This window comes from Euleptes europaea, chromosome 6 (assembly GCF_029931775.1).
Source record: "Euleptes europaea isolate rEulEur1 chromosome 6, rEulEur1.hap1, whole genome shotgun sequence".
Lineage (NCBI taxonomy): Eukaryota > Metazoa > Chordata > Lepidosauria > Squamata > Sphaerodactylidae > Euleptes > Euleptes europaea.
This window is the reverse complement of record NC_079317.1, coordinates 84,632,601-84,652,780: the sequence shown is the minus strand read 5'-3', so window position 1 is coordinate 84,652,780 and position 20,180 is coordinate 84,632,601. Positions and strand designations below refer to the sequence as shown.

Genomic DNA, 20,180 nt, shown 5'->3' with positions numbered 1-20,180 from the left:
TACTCCCAACCTTGAGACATTCTAAAATATCTACCTGTGCTGCTTTGTGTTAAAATGTGTCTTGACAACGTTCAATACAAAATCTGATATAATTTCGGAACGCATTATGCAAATCAAACATCTCTCCCCCACCCCCCAAAATCCTTTCCGTTTACCTCACTGAACCTATTTCTTGTTGGGAAAGTAGTGCAGAGGGCAAGGCTTAAACTACCTGCTCATACCACCATTCTGATCTGAATTTTTCAAGGAAAAAAGGCTGGGAGTGCCATTCAGACTCCTCAGTTTCACAAACTGTTCATGTTGTCTCTGAGAGACTGAAGACATAGAGGTCAGCAAAGACTACTAGCTACACTGGCATTACAACAACATATGATTAATGTTTCCAGCATGCATGACATCCTTTGCATACAGAAAAGTGGTACTATGAATATTCGCCCTTTACCTATACAAATATCTGCCCCGAAACTTGGGATCAGGCAAGCAAAGAAAACAAAGTACTGAAATGCTCACACTTTAGTTTGATCAAATCTTAACAGCCACTTACCATCATATGTTACATAAGGGACCTGGAATCCTTTGGCACTATTTCCTTCATTTGATCTGAACTGGATCCACAGCCTTTTAGACCTGGAAGTGAAAGCTATTGGGCGTTCGTAGGTTTGACAGGTTTCATATGTGGTCACAGAATTCGAGGAAGCTTTCAAACAAAATGTACAACATGCAGGTATCAGACTTCTATTAGCTTACTACTGAACACAACATCCTTCCTCATTCTTATCTTCTCCCGTCCCCCCACCCCACAAGTCCTACAGCCATATGATGCTTCTTGCCTTGAAGAAGATCTCTTTCTGTTTCCTTGGCATACCCCATTACTGCACTTTTAGTCAGCCTGAGGCTTACCCTGAGGGAAGGCAGAAGATGACTCGCTTGACGGCAGCCAATCACCAACCTGTCCCCTCATATCAGATTGTTTAAGAGCATCATAGGATGATGTCAGTGGTTTCTAGGCAGCCACTAGTGTCCTTTCTCCCTTCCTTAAGAAAAGTCCTGTGGGTGCTACAAGAGCTTTCGTTATAAGAGTTGTCATTAGGGCTCAGGGAATAATGTTGGACCAGCCCTGACCTGGATAGCCCAAGCTAGTCTGATATCAGATTTCAAAAGCTCAGCAGGGTTGACCCTGGTTAGTATTTGGATAGGAGACCAGCAAGGAAGTCCAGGGTTGTTATGTACAGGCAGACAATGTTAAACCACTGTTGAACATCTCTTGCCATGAAAACGCTATGGGGTTCGGCTGCAATCGGACAGTTAAAAAAAAAGTGCCAGCACTGGAGCCATGAGCAACTCCCCGGTTTTGCCTAGCTGTTGGGGGCTAAGAAAGTTCATAGCCAGATCTGTACGTTAGATTTCAGTAGGCAGACTTTAATGAACTCAGAAGCCTGATGACAGTCATTCCATGGGCAAGAATTCTGGAAGGGAAAGGAGCAAATGAAGGGTGGGAGGGGCTGTGGCTCAGTGGTAGAGCCTCTGCTTGGCATGCAGAAGGTCCCAGGTTCAATCCCCGGCATCTCCAATTAAAGGGACTAGGCAAGTAGGCGATGTGAAAGACCTCTGTCTGAGACCCTGGAGAGTCGCTGCCAGTCTGAGTAGACAATACTGACTTTCATGGACCAAGGGTCTGATTCAGTATAAGGCAGCTTCATGTGTGTTCAAGAGCTCTTGCAAGCAAAAGCCATCATTATTCCAACAAGATGGAAACATGGTAGGGGATCCAAGAACCAATACAGATGAATAGAGAACTCCATTATGAGCTAAGGAAGAAAAGGAAATGTTCAAGAAATGGCGGGAAGGACATACATCTAAAGAAGAGCGTTTGAGGGCTGCTAGGCACTGTAGGTCAGCCATCAGAGGGGCCAAAGCTGAGTGAGCTGAGACTGGCCAGGGATGCTTGCTACAATAAGAAAAGCTTCTTCAGATACGTGAGGAGCAAACACAAGATAAAAGAGGCTAGACAGGCCCACTGTTGAGTAAAAATGGAAAAATTCTGACAAAGGACGGAGAGGAAGTAGAGAGGCTTAATGCCTGTATTGGTTCAGTTTTTTCTCTGATGATGAGCTCATCTAGAGATGGTCGTAGGCAAGGCCAGCATCTAGGCGGCAGGTTGACATGAACAGAGAGGTAGTTCAGAAGTACCTGGCTTCATTTGATGCATACAAATCCCCCAGGCCAGATGGTATGCACCTGAGAGTACTCAAAGAACTTTCTAGAGACCTTGCAGAGCCTTTGTCCATCATCTTCAAGATCTCTTGGAGGATGGGAGATGTGCCACAAGACTGGAGAAGAGCAAATGTTATCCTAATTTCAAAAAAGGAAGGAAGGATGACCCAGGAAACTACAGGCGTCAGTCTGACCTCTGTCCCAGGGAAGATACTGGAACATATTTTAAAGGGTTCAATCTGCAAGCATCTGAAGGACAACTTGGTGATCTGGGGAAGTCAGCATGGACTTGTCCCCAATGAGTCCTGCCAGACCAATCTCATTTCCTTCTTTGATTGAGTGATGAGTTTACTGGATTGAGGGAATGTCGTCATTCTGAAGGACTTGGGAATGTTCAGACTGGAGAAGAGGAGGTTGAAGCACGGCATGATTGCTCTCTTGAAGTATTTGAAGGGTTTAAATTAGGGGCGGAAAGGTACTGGCTGGATATTAGGGAAAAAATCTTTTACAGTAAAAGTAGTTAAGCTGTGGAATCAGCTGCCTAGGGAGGTGGTGAGCACTGGCTGTCTTCAAGCAGCAGTTGAACAAACACTTGTCAGGGATGCTTTAGGCTGATCCTGCATTGAGCAGGGGGTTGGACTAGATGGCCTGTATGGCCCCTTCCAACTCTATGAGTCTATAAATACTGGGAGGTCTCAGTTTTTGGAACAAGGCATACACCATATAGTCCAATCAGTTAGCAAATCTAATTCCAAACATGCAACAACAAAAACCACACCATGGTGGGGGGTGGGAGGCAGGGAAATCAAAAATTCCACAGAAAAGGATAACAGTCAAAAATTGTGCAGGCGGTGTCCCTCAAACCCTCTCTTTAATGATCATAGCTAGTTCATATACATTAGCCTCGCCACAGTATTTTGCCAGCAAAGGCTAACACCATTTACTAGTTATAGGCCTACAGTCCACACCCTGCCATCTCTGAAATTGGCATAACAGTGGTAGCAGGAGGCTGGCTGGCTGGAAGGCTGCCCAGATCTACAAAGCCAGTCAACTCAAAAGTTGCTGCTCTGAAGTCACTGCACTGTAGGATCCACAAGGGATTCAAAACAAGAGGCCTTGTGACACCAGCAACCAGGAGAGTATTCCACCTGCAGCTCCAGAGAGTTAGCTGGCAAACCCTCACATCAAGAGAGGTAGTGGGGAGGTAAATGAAGGAAAGGAGAATTTCTTTGTCTCACCATTAATCATAGTGGTTTCCACCCATTTTGCTCTGAAATATATATTATCTGTTATCCATGACAGCTGAAATAACTGCCAAATCTGTAGAGACCGATCATGATGGGTAGCCGTGTTAGTCTGTCAACATCAGTAGAAAAGAGCAAGAGTCCAGTAGTTCCTTAAAGACTAACAAAATTTCTGGTAGGGTATGAGCTTTCCTGCACCTTGTATCTGAAGAAGTGAGCTGTGGCTCATGGAAGCTCATACCCTGCCAAAAATTTTGTTGTGTGCTCCTGAACTCTTGCTCTTTTCTGCTGTAGTCAGAATCTGTAGTCACATGAAGTCTGTTCTGCTACTTTTTAGAGATAGATTTCAAACAACTGGCATTATTTCAGGCAGAACTTGCAGTTTCCTTACTTATACACAAGGTTTACTTTAACTTACAACTTTTTCTCATCACAAGGTAGTCTCCACATTCATCTTCTATTGGTAAAAATATTTCTGGGACCACAATCAGGATGCGCCGTTTTGGAGGTGGATTTATCATCCAGGTACACTCAGTATTTGCAGGGTAATTTCCAGGATAGTTTGGGGATTCAATATATCCAGTAAATTCCCCAAGCTCACCGCCACAGTGCCTATCTGAAAAAGAAATATATCACCCATGGCAAGAGCAGACCAGTACCAAATCCCAGCTTCCTAAAATCATATCAACAGGTAGCCACCAGATAGTTCTAAAAGGAAGTATCTATGTAGAGTTCAGTTTTTCCCATGAACATTAACAATACAATCCTAAGGAGAGTTACTCCAGTCTAAGCATATTCATTTCAATGGGCTTAGACTGGAGTAACTCAACATAGGATTGTGCTATAACAGTAACTGTGAAGGAATGCCCTCCACCGTAGAATTCATCTCAATATTTCAACTACTGTGACGGTACTCTGTCCATGAGCAGAAACCCAACTGCAAACTTAACGATGGCAGAAAGGAAGAGGTTGAAAGAAGGAGCCATCAAGCTCCAAGAACAGGGCACTCTAATGGCTTTGGCTGAGGCAGGGTAAAGTTTCATCACCCCATACCCTGCTTGTCCCAAAAGGAACAAGTCATCTAAACCCATAAAGCTGGAAAGATTACAGTGACAGAACAAAAACTCTTTTGGGGCAGTGAGTCATCCCAAGGCAGAAAGGAGAAAGGCAGAGGTTATTTAGACTCAGTACACAAGGAAGAAGCACTCTTAGCTTCCAGCTTCTAACTAGAGAAGCACAAGCCATGAAAAACTCAGCTTTTACCTAGGGACTCCATCTTTGTCCACGCACCAAGGGACAATGGCGAGAAGTCCAAACAATGAGAACTAAGGTAATTATTGTCTTTATGAGCCTGAACGCTTAAACAGAACATGTGGATTATTTTTATCCAGTTATTCAATTTCTTACATTTTGAATGCTCTAAGTCCGATCTCTGGAAAAACACCATGCCTATTCAGTCTTGCTATCTGAAGTTCAGTTAACAGGGAGGGACAGCGGATAAGCTTGCCGTCCCTGGAGCACAATAGCTTGAAATGGTTAAGTCACAACAGATCACCCCATGATAGCTTGAATTTGCAAATTTGAGCCTCTAAATGGCAAAGCAGGTGTAGAGTGCTAGACACATGATTTCCTTTATACAGTTACTACCAGAGAAGCACAACACAGAGACATAGAAAGGCGTGAATGGGGTCTTAGATACCATCTGGCTGTGTGCAAGCAAACCCGGCTACACTGACCACCAAATACTGCATCACAAAAAACACGTTATTACATGTTAAGCCCACTTCCTGCAAGGCAGTGTGCATGGCACACATATTTGCTTTTACAACAACCCCATGAGGTTGTTCAGGCTGGAGGTAGTGGCTGGCTCAACTAAACTTTGAGGCCAAGTTCAATCAACCAAGTTTTATTTCGATACAATATCAGCTCTGAATAAAAATCAAAGTTAATTAAAATAATAAAATAAAATAATAAAAAGTTGATGATTCTGGGAAGGATAATTTCAAGAAGAGGAGGAAAGATCTTCTATGGGGAAAGGTTTTCAATTAGCCATTTACGAATCCCACTAGACCGGAGGCAAAATTTGGCTACTTGAATGGTTATCTCCCGAGAGGAGTCTGCTAAGAGAAGGGAAACTTTAACTTCTTCCGATCTCCCAGGAAAGAATGACAATATGGGGACAATGTACTGCGATCTTATGTCGTCGTAGAAGGGACAGTTGAGGCCAAGTTAAGATTTGAACACGGGTACTCCCCCAAGTCACTATAGTGCACTGACTTTTCATATGGACCCTAAATCCTCTTGCCTCCCGTTTTCACATTCTGATTGCTAATTTACAGAGGCCCTTTCATTTGAGTAATTTTGATGTGTTTACCTTTGCACTGTGTTACATTTGTTGAGCCATCATAATCAGTGGTGGTATTCCCAGGGCAGGCAATGCAGTAATTTTGTCCAAACTCCGGCTGGTACGTTCCGACTGTGCAGCGGATGCATCGGTGAGTTGAAGTGTTGTAGAAGTGACCGGGTGAGCACTGCACTGTAGAAAAACAGTAAGCAAGTGACATGATAAAGGTAAAAGTCCCCTGTGCAAGCACCGGGTCATTCCTGACACATGGGGTGACGTCACATCCCGATGTTTCCTAGGCAGACTTTGTTGACGGGGTGGTTTGCCAGTGCCTTCCCCAGTCAACTTTCCTTTACCCCCAGTAAGATGGGTACTTATTTCACCGACCTCAGAAGGATGGAAGGCTGAGTCAACTTTGACCCGGCTACCTGAAACTGACTTCCATTGGGATCAAACTCAGGTCGTGAGCTGAGCTCGGACTGCAGTACTGCAGCTTACCACTCTGTGCCACGGGGCTGTGATACCACAACGTTAATATGTGAGGACGTGATTTACTGTAACCTTTCAGTTGAAGGCCATTTCACCCACGATGAGTTATACATCCATAAATAAAATTACACGTACTTGGGACACACACCACTATGTATGATGGACATGTATGTGATTACCACAATTTCTGTACAAACTGTGGGAATGCACCACATTGCAGGGCTTTCCAAACTTCATGTAAGCCAGCGTGGTGTAGTGGTTAAGAGTGGTGGTTTGGAGCGGTGGACTCTGATCTGGAGAACCAGGTTTGATTCCCCACTCCTCCAGATGAGCGGCGGAGGCTAATGTGGTTAACCAGGTTGGTTTCCCCACTCCTACACACGAAGCCAGCTGGGTGACCTTGGGCTAGTCACAGTTCCATTAAGAGCTCTCTCAGCCCCACCTACTTCACAGGGTGTCTTTTGTGAGGAGGGGAGGGGAAGGTGATTGTAAGCCGGTTTGAGTCTCCCTTAAGTGGTAGAGAACGTTGGCATATAAAAACCAACTCTTCTTCTTCTTCTAGTGCCAAAACTGTCTCGCCCTGACCTAGCCACAGTGATCCATGCAAAGGTCACCTCCAGGCTAGACTACTGTAACTCGCTCTATGCAGGGCTAACCTTGAAACTGATTCTGAAACTTCAGCTGGTCCAGAATGCAGGGGTGCGGGACCTTACAGGGACCCCATGGAAATCACATATTCAGCCAGTGCTCTGCCAGCTGCACTGGCTCCCAGTTGAACCCGGGTCAGGTTCAAGGTATTGATGTGGACATTCAAAGCCCTAAATGGTCTGGGGCCATCGTACCTGCAGGACTGTCTTTCTCGATACACCCCTCAGGGAACGTTACGTTCAACAAGGAACAACTTGCTAGTGGTCCCTGGCCCAAAGAGTGTTTGGCTGTCCTCAACCAGTGCCAGAGCCTTCTCAGCTCTGGCCCCAGCCTGGTGGGACTCTGTCTAGTGAAACCAGGGCCCTGCGAGATTTGATGCAATTTCGCAGGGCCTGCAAGACTGAGATGTTCGGCCAGGCCTATGGTTGAGGACAGTGACGGTTTCCATCTTGCTGGCCTCCCTCCCCCCTTTTCCTCTTACCCCGGCTTCTGTTTATTAAAGTTTGCTGGCACCCACCGCTGTATCAAAATGATTAAGCACCACAAGAACTTTTTAAGTGTTGAGAATTTTAACTATGATTGTGGTGTTTTAATTGTTATGCTGTGAGCCGCCCCTCCCCAGCACTGCTGGGGAGGGGTGGGATAGAAATAAAAAATAAACAAATAAATAAATAACTGGCATTCATCAGAGTCTGATGATAAGGAATAGCAGAGGGAGCCTGGATCCCCAATCTTAATAATGAAGCAAGGTTCACCATTAAGAGTCTCGACTGAAGCAAGCAAGCGTAACTGAATAGTTTCTTGTGCGCTCGCGTTGAATCGAGTTTTTTTTTTTTTTTTACCTTTCGTTTCACAGTCCTGAAACACGGTTGCGCTGGTATGTTTTGTCATTAGGCCTCCTCCACAGGTAAAACAAGATGTCCGTCCTGGCTCTGGCTGGTATGTTCCAGGAGGACACAGAAGACAGGGCTTAAATCCATCAGAAGAATACTCACCAGGTGAGCACTGCCCTAGAGGGAAAACATACAGACATTAGCGTACATCACCTTAATTTTTTTTAAAAAAAATTTCCCCCAACACTTTATTGATATAACATATCATACAATACAATTCAATACATACTGCCCTTATTAACTACAACAACCGGTCAACTATACTCAACTTTACATTTCCCGTTCAAAAATACAGCCAGTTATGATGTATTATTTGAAGGAAGTTTATCAAAGTCAGTCAAATATTGAACAATTGGAAACCAATTTTCTACAAAACTGGAAGGGCTATCCTTATTTAAGGAGTCCAAACCCTCTTGGATTTTTCCCATTACAAATAAATGCCATATTTTATCAAACCAATTCTGTATAAAAGGTGGTTTAACATCCTTCCATTTAGCTGCAATAACCATTTGGGCTGCTGGCAGAGTACATCACCTTTATGACTGTAATGTATTAGGGTATTTAACTGATAGAAATGTCTGTCATCAAAAATGAGTTCAAATGCAGCTCCAAATGAGAAAAACAAGTGAGTGGCTGACATCTTCAGAAATGCTAGAAAGCATGCAAATCCTGCATAAAATAAAAGTCTGCCTTTTTTTAAAATGTTGCATTCAAGATGTGAGGAATAAACGGGGGGGATTAGAACACACATCGGAATGATTCAGGCAGTTCAAATATATGCGCTGGAAGCTAACCTCGTCTACTGGAAGGGTCTACCTACGGCATAAAGAGCCTTGTTCCACTCATAGTACACACACTCAGGCATCATACAAGGCTATGAAGGGCATGCCCGCCTATCCTCACCCACACTGACCCTCCACTCAGTCAAAAAGCAGACTGGACAGAGAGGGGAGGGCTGGGTGGGGATATAAGAGGCTCACAGACACCTTCTGCTCTTCACAGGAGCCTTGCATGAAAAGGGCCCAGGTACCAAGGTGGGGAACAGACTGGGCTCTCTTATGCCCAATGTAGATCCTCCACATTTGGGTGCAGTGGGTCTGGACTGGACCCCAGTTCTTATTTGAGCCAATCTGCCACTATGCCATCTGCCAAGCACCACGACTGTTCATTCTCCATTAACTCCAATGGATCTTATGTGGTAATCCCCCTCACGTCCAATTGAATGAATAGCAGATGCATGAAATCAGTGCTTGCTTGACTGCCCTCCTTATCGTCACTACGCTATAAGTAAAGCATCCCAAGAACAGAAACTGTGCACTACACATTTTAAAACAAGTGGAGATTCACCGCATGACTTCAATGGCTGACAATATAAAAATAATCAAGCCCCGCTCCTATTACTTTAATAGCATCTCCCCGGCTCCTCCTGAACTGCTTTGGTGTGTATCTGCTATGCAAACAGAGCTCACCTACTGGAAATGATTGCATACATATATCTGTCTCCAGAAGATTCTTTAAGTAAATCTCCAAATAATCGGTCTCCCAAATTTGCAGCAAACTGATTGCAATGATAGGCCAAATGATTAAACGGCTTCTGCTAGACACAGGATTACTTCTGCAGCTGCTTGCTTGTGCTGTGAAGTTCTGCCCTTTTAAAGAGCTGTTAAAACTGTTAGTTTTGGTTTATAGCTCCAATAAATCAGTCCACTGAATGGTTGTTTTTGTTAGAGGGGTTCAAATTGGCCTTGGCTTCATTTCAGGTTATTTAAGTTAGCAGCAAACAGAGCATTAACTGGTCATGATACGGGATGAGGAATTTTGTTTACAGCTAATGAACTGAATTTAATAGGGACTGCCGCCTCGGCTTATGAATAAAGCACTGCTGCGGTGCTGTATGGGCTCACTGCGGCAAGGAAAGGAAGAAAAAGGCATTTAAAACACTGGTCTACAGGTCACAGCACGAGAGACACAAGAAAGCTATTTTGGTTCCGGGGCTTTCTTTTCGGACTCATACATTAAATTAACAAAGACGTTCAAATGAAAATTGCTATTTAATGTAAATGTTCCAGTGGATATGCATTTTTCATACAGTTATGTTTGTCGTTTTCTCCACAACTACCACGTCACAGATTGCTATTAACCAACTTCTGGTGTTTGGCACTTTTGGAAAGCTCCTGGCTATATGTATGCATGTATTTTAGCAGCCACAAGTAAATACTGAATAAGGTCATAAACTTTCTTCCTATCTATTCTCTGCATTCTCCCTAAAAACAAGACTTCAAAGCAATCTGATAATACCCAGCCTACTACCATAGTATAAATGATTTATAAAATCTGTATCCAGTAAATTCTCAACTATGACCAATCCCACTACATATATTCTCTTCCCACCACAACCTAAGAGGTAACTTTGCCCTGTTCCCCCAGTCCAACCAGAGATTATCTTATCATCAACTGGACAATACAATTAGATGGACACATCAGATCCTTGACTAAATTTCTCAACATCTTTACCGGAAAGCAGGTTAGACTGGAAACTTATGTGGACTGGAAACACAGCGTTGGAACTGGAGAGACTAACCCTATCCCCAGTGGAAACCCTCTCCTAAAGCTTCTGTTAGCTCCAGTTGGAAAACACCTCCTCCCCACCAGGATATATAGTGGTGGGGTGGAGGATTTCTATTGGGGAAGCAATAAGGGACAAAAATGTTGAACAAAACTCAGCCATCTCACCACAGTTCTGATCTGAAATCCTCACCCTCTATCCTACAGCTACTTAAAAATAAAATTAAAGGCACTGGAAGATCTGATCATAGATTTTATATACTTGATCTAGTTTGTTCATAGCCAACAATGCAGAAAAAGGCAACCTGGGTCTAAAACGCATGGTCACTTAGCACAGTTCCAGCCCAGTTCCAGCCCCGTTCCACCGAGGATCAAATGAACCCACATTACCTGGAATGAGCAGGGACTAAACTGTGTGCAAATGGATCCATGTAAACAGAAAATGGGGGTTCCTGCTGAGTAAGCCCTCCCCCCGTACCCCAGCTCCTGGTGATTGGTCCTTTCGAATTGACTAATGGAGGCTTCCCCCCACCCGCTTGTAATTTTAAAAGCATTTTAAGAACTAAAAAAACAAAAAACTGAGCTACCTGAAAGAAGGGGGGTGGAATCCAAGCCTCATTTTAAAAAAGACTTTCTTTTTCTCAGAAAAAAGCTTCCAAGTAGCAGCAGGCAGGAAGCATTTGAATTCCTGCCTCTTCACAAACTGCCTCGTGACTGGCTGTGATGCCAATCATCTGTGTTTCCCCTATTTCTGTTTCTGTTTCTCCCAGAAGAGGAAAGGCGGGTTCATTTCGCTTCGATACAGGGCTGAAAGAAGAGTAAATAAGGTACCGTCCGTTTGCGAAAATTTGATCCTGGGTGAAACTGGGAGGGAAAGGGGCTGGAACGGGGCTAACTGACCATGGGCGAAAACGCACGGTCGCTTTATCCTCCTTTAATCCCTGTTTTAGCCGGGATCGAACGCGCATTAGGTGAAACACACGCAATCGATCCAGGCTGAACCCTGGATGAAACAGGGATCAAAGGAGGATAAAGCAACCGTGCGTTTTCGCCCAACGTGTTTTAGACCCTGGTTTCCCAAACCAACTACCACATATTCACAACCCATGCTATTTTTTTTCCCCATTCACCTTTAGAACCAAACTCAAAGATTTCACAAATCTCGGAAATGCTATTCTTCAGCTTCCTAAATTCAGCATGGTGTTTTCCCACAAGATAATTTGAAAATAATTGGAACAGAGGCATTCTATGTCCATTCACATAAATGAGGATACTCTGGTAGTTTATAAACTGCTTGTTTTCCCATGCATACATCTTCCAACATACTGTTCCCTGACCTCAAAAGTTATTTTTAAATCAAGTTGTTCCAGCTCTCTCCACTGAGACATATCTTGAGAAGCCTAATGAACCACAACTGTAAAGCATAATAATATAGACCAATACCAAGCAATCTATCCTCTTTCAAAGGTTTGTCAGTATATCCTTTGTTATCCTAGGATCCTTGTCTAACCATACAAACATCAAGACCAATTTTTCATACCCCCAGAGAATTTTACGGAAGGGATATCCCGGGAGACTTTGAAAAAGAAGCAGAAACTTTGGCAAATATATATTCATATATGAGCTATCCAAACAGTCCAATCTGACACCATCTTGCTATCTTATCCATATTTCCTCTTCTAAGGGCATGTACTTAGCATTAAATAGATAGTCCAGTCAACAGGTTGACCATATGCCCCAGATTTTTAGTGAGGGGATTTAAAAATTCATAGTGTATTAGCTCTATTGTGAATCATCCAAATTTTTTACATTGTATCCTGGATGTCAAAAAGAACTTCACCAACAGCGTATACTTAAGTTCTTTCTTTCAACCATACAGTCTCCATCTGAACTCTGGTAGTACGGTACAGACCCAAGTCACTGAGCCACGTGTTATATCTGAATTAGAAGCTTTACAATCATTTCTATAGCAGCCATTGCATGCTATATGATCAGAAATAACACAGTGGCTGATTGAAGGTTCACGGTGTGATACTACATTGGGAACCAGTGTAACCACACAGCTGAATGTTACCAGCCTTCTCCTTTCCCATAATTCTGAAAGGTTATGAAAAAGCCCTCTGTCCCTTTCCAAGAGTATCTTATTTTTGAAGCTGGCATTCCATATGTCTTGAAAGGAGTAACTCACACTGGCCTAACTGTATATGATACAATCCCTCTCATGAGTGAATAATACAAATGTGTCTGTACTGTCATGAAAATTCATGCCCACTTAGCACAATGTCAGCTGTCTCAGACAGCTGGAGAAAGACGTGTTATGGCCATGCAAGCTTCTTTGTGGTTGTTTTTTAAGTTCTGTTTTATCTTCAGTCTGCAGACCTACCAGTGAAGCAAAAATAAAAACAAAACGAAGAAAGCCATATGACAAAAAAATCATGATTTTATTAGAAGCTGAGAACTTTGCCTCCTTATCCAGTTGATAGTCTGAAACGGCACTGATTCTCATGTTTCATTGCAGGCAACAAAGGGAAGATGAACGCCTGTACTGAAGAGATATGTACATTACCATCTGCTCCTAACCTGCTTACACATGTAGTGTAGACACAACTTAGATTTGATGTAAGCATGGCTGAGCAATATGTAAGGAAGTGGCTAAAAACCACCGTTCCATTTTTTAAAAAAAATTATACAACTGTTCTCAAGCAAGGACGAAGCTTCCAAAGGCTGGGCCCATGGATCCTTTCAAAGTGTATGAAGGAAGGAGAGGCAACACCATTTCTGTGGCTCTGGAGGGTGGTAAAATCCTTACCTCCACATTCATATATAGTGCGAGCTCCAGCTGGTTTTTGGCTCCCTGGGTTCTGAGGAATTGGGCAAGGTTCACAAGTTATTTGACCTTCATGGTCTTGGTAAGTTCCATTAGGACATAAAATGCAACCTTCTTGATCCCCATCATAATATGTTCCAACACTGCAGCTAGCTAACGACAGAAGATAGAGCAGTCAGTCACACTAAACCAATGGGTATGAAAATCATGCAGCTTGAAGACTTGTAGTATGTGAGCTTGCTTGCACTACAATAAGAGATTATTAAGTCATAAAAGTACCACTTTTATGCCTGAACATGCATGCGTTGTGGAGCACAGCTCTGCGCCTTTACCAAATGAGTGTTCCACAATTTGAGGATACCAAAATCCATAGAATTGAGCCCCAAGGTAAATTTTGGCTCATGGTTTGTGTCAGGTTCCATCAGGAAAGATAGGTTAGTAACCCTGGGACAGGGCCCCTTCTGCTTTTTCTGCAGATAGTTATTGCCACCGGAGAAATTCAGCCTCAGTGAAAGACACTTGGGGCTGTTCACCTGCTCTCTGATTCTGGAGCACCGTGGTCTGAGTTTTATTATTATTTTTAATTGATATTTGGGGGGGTTATAATCCTGAATTATAGAGGGTTTGGACTAGATGATCTTTCTTTCCAATCTCAGCATGTAGTGTGACAAAGCTTAGCGATAATGCATGCTTCATAGCTATAAGGTCCTGATCCCTGACACTACCAGTTAAAGGCTCTCTGGTAGCAGGGCAGGAAAGTAGGGAATTATGTTAGCCACCTTGAATCCTTGGAGAAAGTTGGCATATTAATAATAAAGAGGTGAGTAGGAGACAGCACAGAGATAGTGTGGATTCAGAGGATGGGGCTTGGAGGACCAACAGTTTGATTCACTACAATAGTTTTCTATGTTCAATTCCAATGTTCAGTAATTCAGTGAAAGAAGAGGATGGTAACTGATTACACTCAGAATTCACAAACCCAGATACACCACAGTGAAACGTACTAAAGAAGGGGGACAGCTCAAGACAATGTTATAGAACCTCTGCTAGGGAAATGGAGAGAGAAATTGTTCCAATAAAATAGCCATGTCAGCACATTCATTACATTCGTTGGACAGTATCTATACAAAGCATTTCAAATTTCTCTGATTTCATTGGAAGAACTAACTTTACAATTCTATGCATAGTCACCTAACAGTACGCTCCACTGAACTTAGTGGGGCATATTTCTGCGTTAAATATAGGGATGCTGTGAATTTTTATGTGAACGATTGTCGCACAAACATACATTGCTCGACTTGAAACAGACACGAGGCAATGTTCTGACTTGACTGCCTGATCTTTGCTGAAGTTGGTGTTGAATAGCTTTCATTCTGCACAGTGGCTGTGTGTTCTACAGGGCTAGGTCATTGGCGCTTTGGTTTTTGCAGTTCAAGTGTTTTTATTTTTGAAGTTGCCACAGTTACATCATTTAGGCAATATTCCCGGTGTAATAGCACTAATAGGTTCAAACAGGGGAAAATTACAGAGCTATATTATTTCCACTGGCATCAGTAAACAAAAGGGAACATTTTCCTTTTAACATTTTCCTTTTAACTAAGTGCTTTTTAAAATGAGAGGCAATGATAGATGAGAGAGGGACTGTAGTTGTAAAAATGTATTGTAATAAATTACCCAATAATAATAATTCTTCCTCTGCTTACTGATGTTGGCAGAAATATAATTCCATAATTCCCCCCCCCCCCATTTGAGCCAATTAATGCTATAACACCATGCCATCAGGTATATTGCCTAATGATAGAAACAGCATAATAGCAGCAATTGTAACCACAGTGAGCAGTTTGATGAGAGACTGATACTATGCTTTTCAACATACAGGAGAAAACAATGTAATTATATGGAATGAAAGCATATAAATTTGTTCAGATACACCCAAATAATTTGCCATTCAACTCTCTTCTCCCAGTGAGTAAGCGCCATGTGAGCTGAACTGGAGAGTGCTTGAGCATCTTTATTAAACAACAACAAAAAATGGATCGAACTGGGGTGCAAATCTCTCCCTTCAAAATCAATGAGGCTAAAGTTCTTTAGCTGGATTGCACCCTGTTTTTACTAGTGAGTCCATAAAAACAGGCTGCTTACCAATAAGTGCTGTTATTCAAAGGTTTACCTGTGCATTCAAACTGAATGGTTTTGTGACTGCTAAGATTTGGAAACTTCTAGACCTAGCTTTTAGAGAACCATGCAAATCTCCTTCCCGCAGAAATGTAGCTTCGGACTATGCATGCCTAAAAGGGGAGAAGTTGAGCCTTCCAAAATCTAGGACTACGCCACAGCAGGTTAAAGACATGGAAATTCACAAATGACTACTTAACATCAAAATTCACAAATGACTACTTAACAGTTAAGGTAAGCAAGCCTGCCTTTATCCCTTTTTGGTTTTTGTGCATCACACTGATGGGTATACACCAGCAAGCTGACCTACCTGGAAGCAGGCACAGGTACTTCAAGGAAAGAAGATCAGCCAGACAATGCATCTGCTCTGGCCTTGACATTTAGGGTACTGTGCCTCTATAAAGGTAGAAGGCTAGATGCTGATGGCACCTCAGCAGGGCTCAGGAAGAGGAATCTCTCTGCTGAAGGTAGAAGATGAAGCCACTGTTCTGGTGGAGTGAGCCCGGACTGTCCCTGGAAGTGGCCTATGAGCAGAAAGGTGTGACTCCTCCCTTTTTTAGGCATCCGCAGTCTGTGGCTGAATTTCTGACCGGGAGCATTCACACCTAAAAGCCCTCTCCAGACATATCCAAATCACAACTTCGTGCAATTGCAAAGTCCGTCAGTGTGGTGCACAGAGACCATGTAGTAGCAACAACTGCCTATTCTTTTGAAAAATTAAGAGTTTGCTCCAAGACAGTAAAAAATCAAACATTTTCTTAAAACAAACCTTGGTTCATAGATGACTGAATTGGAAAAGAGCAAACGGGTACTGAAATCTTATGCTTCCCACCCCCAAATAAAGGCTATGCATTCCTAATGTTTTAAAGAGCAGTATCCTTCCAGATGATTGATTCCCTGTCAGATATTCCCAACAGATCTTTTCAAGAATCTAACACATTCTCCTGCACACTTTCATCTTTTTAAATGAGTCCCTTATTCACAGCTCATTAGATGTGACATGCTACAAATGACTCAAGTCTACTTTAGAGAAATATTTAAGATCAATGTTTGCTTGTAGCAAGTTGTTCTCTTATGATGTGCTCAGTGCTCCAAAGATCAACAGTTGTGCAACCATGTTGGAGCATACTATTTCATACAAATAAGCAACTCATGATTTTTCTTTAAGCAGAAATCATAAATAAAAATGTCAGGGGCTCAACTTTCTCTGTACAAATATTGACTCAAGTGAAGCTAAAAAGTGCATTAGTCACATGACACAAAATGCCACAGTACACAAGATGTGCCTGTTTTCAAACGCAGACCAAGGACTTGAAAATAATGACACTACAACACCCCAGGACTCAGCAAGCTTTCTTCACTTGTTCTTTCTTTCTCTGCAACCTGCTTGTTTTCCTTTTAAATGAGCTAAGGAACCAATTGCCTTCTGCAGATTCCATTTCTGTAACCACAGTCTTTGTTTATCTTCAATGACCAATAAAATCCTATTCTAAACTCTCACAGCAGCTGTTTGGGGGGGAAGCAAAAGCTATTCTGATGCAAAAGAAAGAGAGAGGGGGGCACTCAGAGGGAGCCAGGATTAGTAGTTATAAAGACAGTTAAAAGCTCTTTCCTTCTATTCAGTACTTTAAGCCTTTGAGTTTTTGATGCCATGGACAAACACTATAGTGTCTCAGTGTCTAAGAAGGTGAACCTCATAAAAGAGGTCGTGATCCACAACTAACCATTCCCTTAAAAACCATGCCCTGACTTCATTAAAAGAGCCATAAAATGACGGAAACTTATTTCTAAGCAGTTCTCCGTATTGTTTTTAAGGTCTTTTTGTTTAGTTTTTAACAGGTTCACAGACTGTAGCCATATGGAGAATATATGGGCATTAGGTCTTAAGTCCATTATTCCTGAAACTGTGGGTTGGCAGAATAGATAGCTATCTGTGGTTAGGAAAAACAATTCCATCCTGGTGTGTCTTTCAAAACCTTTTCTTAGCAAAAGGGGAAAAAAACACCCTTGGAATATGCAGAGAATAGCTGCATGACCAGTAGGAACTTTATTCCTGAAGTTCAAGCAAAGAGCTGTATGTAAGTTTCATTTTTAAAAATCTCCTCCTTTCATTTCAGAACCTAAGGGTCAAGTCCGCACTGAAAGCTAATGCATTTATGTTTGCTTCACGTACTAATAGTGCAATTGTATTGGAGGACCAACTGACCCTCTATGCAGTGGATATGCTTGCTGCTTTGAGAATCTATAAAGTGTGAAATGGAGACATGCTTACCAATATACAATGGTTGGACGCCAGGAAGAATGTGTGTTCACCCAGGAGTGATCACATGCACATTTTTTTACTTATCGTTTTATGGTATTCATCAGGAGACAGAGTATATGTCAGCTATGCAAAATGTGAATCAATGTTGATCGCCAATTACTGAAACTTTTGGGCTAGAACCCACTGCAAGTACTGGGTTATTTTGAAGCAGCAGGGCTACCATAAAAAAATAAGGAAAAGGTTTAAGAACCATAGCCTCGGTTTCAGAAACAATGCAAATCCACAGATACAAGAATTTCTTTATCTGCCTTCAGCCTGCTGCAGTCTCCAAGGAGGACAATACTGAGGACACATCAGATTAAGCCTGATGAAAGGTGTTTCAAGACTAGAGTTGCAAGATTACCCTTATATGATTATGTGGTGCAATGAAGTGGGGAGAACTCTTCCACCCAATGTGATGCTGCTATGGTCACACAAGTAGTCGGATGTTTCCGATTAATTTGACGCAAGTCAGACGTATGTAACAGACTGACAGGTCAGATACAGGTGACATGTGCATCAAATCTATGCTGTGCTTACCACATCTGTTATCCACATGCCTTTGACCTAGGCTACACAGTTCTTGAGCATCCAGTACTCTGGGAGATTTTCTGGCCACATCATGGTCCATACCAGCCAGGCGAATATGAAATTGCTCTTTGTTGATCACTTTTCGCAACGTTCTAATTGCTTTACGCAGCCTCTTCTCAGTCCTTTTACGTACACAATTCAAATTACATGTCTCTAGAAAGGTAAAGATGGTGATAATCAGGAGAAGCAAGCACTGAATGCTGTATAGGGTTCAAAAGAGTAGTTCATGCAATAACAGACAGTATTAAATATACCAATAATAGTATTCTGTGTTAAAGTTCTCAGGACAGCCCACATAAACAGTCACATAAAACAATAAACTTTGCATCAAAGTAGCTTTCCGTTCTTCAGAGAAAGGAATATTAAAGGTTCAAAACAGGAGATACTTTTTTTTTTGCATAAAAGATGAAAGTGAAAGATAGAGAAATCATGGCTCAAACTGTAACAAAGATTTCTTCAATACAAAATCGTTCAGTTGTATTGTATGTTCTTTTACAACCAACCTGTCACCTCCTTTTGGTTTGCTTCAAGTTCAAAGTCCGCAGATATAAACATTTCTCTAGCTGCCTTCAATCTGCCGAGGTCTCCAAGAACTCTCTTGCCAGAAATGCATGTTAGCTTTACATAGTAGAAGGTCTCCATTACTGAATTATGTTTCTCTGTGTGAACAAAATTAAAGGAAGCAACAGCTTGGCCATCTATGCTATTTGGGTGTTTGGTAAAGCTTAGTCAATGTTGCCAGGGAAATGGTTAACGGGCTATATGAGTAATTCCAGATGCTAACAAACCACAAGTAAGGACAGTAGATAGCACAGTCTGATATTATGAACCTAGTTTCAATTGTAATTGCTACACAACTGCTCCTTGGAAGAGTCTCAGGCAAACATGTATCAGGCCAAAATTAGTGGTGAGATCATAACATGGCTAAAATTCATTTCTCTGTACATTCCATGATAAAGGAAACTTTCCATAATAAAGGGAACAGATTACCAACCATAGCTCTCCATGGCTTAAACGCTTAATTTCTTTCATGCATTTAATTTACATTGAGCGTGTGAGTTGAGTGTATCCAGACAGACTTGTGACCAAGAAGTTGTAAATTTGCATTGCCACACACTCAGATGACAGTTTCCCATACGTTTATCATGTCACTCACTGGCAAACAAATCTGGAAGTATTTACAAGCATGGTCTGAGCTGTAGCGCTGCATGAAGAGGCTGGCAAGGAAAGATAGATTTAACACAAAACCTGGATATATTAAATAGATTGTGCGCGTCATGCTGGGCTTCTTAAGGGCTCCTTAATCTGCACTGCTTATTTATTTTTTGCATAATCAGCCATCTTTTCTAACTCCTGATGGATAATGGTTCTGAAAGTGTGGGGCAATCTTTTACTAGATCTGTGGTTCTGAAAGTATGGGGCAATCTTTTGCTAGATCAAGTTGCATGGAGTTTACCTCTATTTGACTTATAGTCAGAATGCCCCAGCTTTCTCTGTGCGGTAAGTCTGCCTATGCTCTTCCTTCAGGATAAAAGCACTTTCTGCCTCTGCAGAGCCAGTAGTCATACAAGCACTTCCCACCTACCAGCCACTGAGAGCCTGAGGTTTCATCCAGACATTACAACACACACAAGTTTGTTTGAGACCAGAAGAAAACTGCTCCCCTCATGCCACTCTTCTGGCATCAAGCTGAATAACTCTGTTTCCACGCAACCCTTCCACCAAACTGTATAAGGCTATAATGAAGGGTCCAAGCCTCCTTCCTACTGTGTTGATGCACAGCCTGCTCCATCTCAGTAGTCAGGGAGGTGCAATGAGAACAGCAATAGTATTGGAGCCCCAGCTGCAGAAGGAGCAAATAAAAAAAAATGCCCAAGTTTATCAGGCC

At 42.3% G+C, this 20,180-nt stretch overlaps 1 protein-coding gene across 1 annotated transcript in view; it reads right to left on the bottom strand.

The window, feature by feature from the left end:
* SCUBE2 (signal peptide, CUB domain and EGF like domain containing 2) overlaps positions 1 to 20,180 on the bottom strand; it is a 64,162-nt gene that overhangs the window by 3,824 nt on the left and 40,158 nt on the right. The window contains exons 14-20 of the mRNA XM_056851940.1: positions 18,796 to 18,951; positions 18,242 to 18,445; positions 13,207 to 13,377; positions 7,782 to 7,949; positions 5,833 to 5,994; positions 3,877 to 4,074; positions 545 to 697 (exon numbers count right to left, since the gene is read on the bottom strand). Coding sequence (XP_056707918.1) covers positions 545 to 697; positions 3,877 to 4,074; positions 5,833 to 5,994; positions 7,782 to 7,949; positions 13,207 to 13,377; positions 18,242 to 18,445; positions 18,796 to 18,951 — 1,212 coding nt within the window. The remainder of the gene's footprint in view (positions 1 to 544; positions 698 to 3,876; positions 4,075 to 5,832; positions 5,995 to 7,781; positions 7,950 to 13,206; positions 13,378 to 18,241; positions 18,446 to 18,795; positions 18,952 to 20,180) is intronic.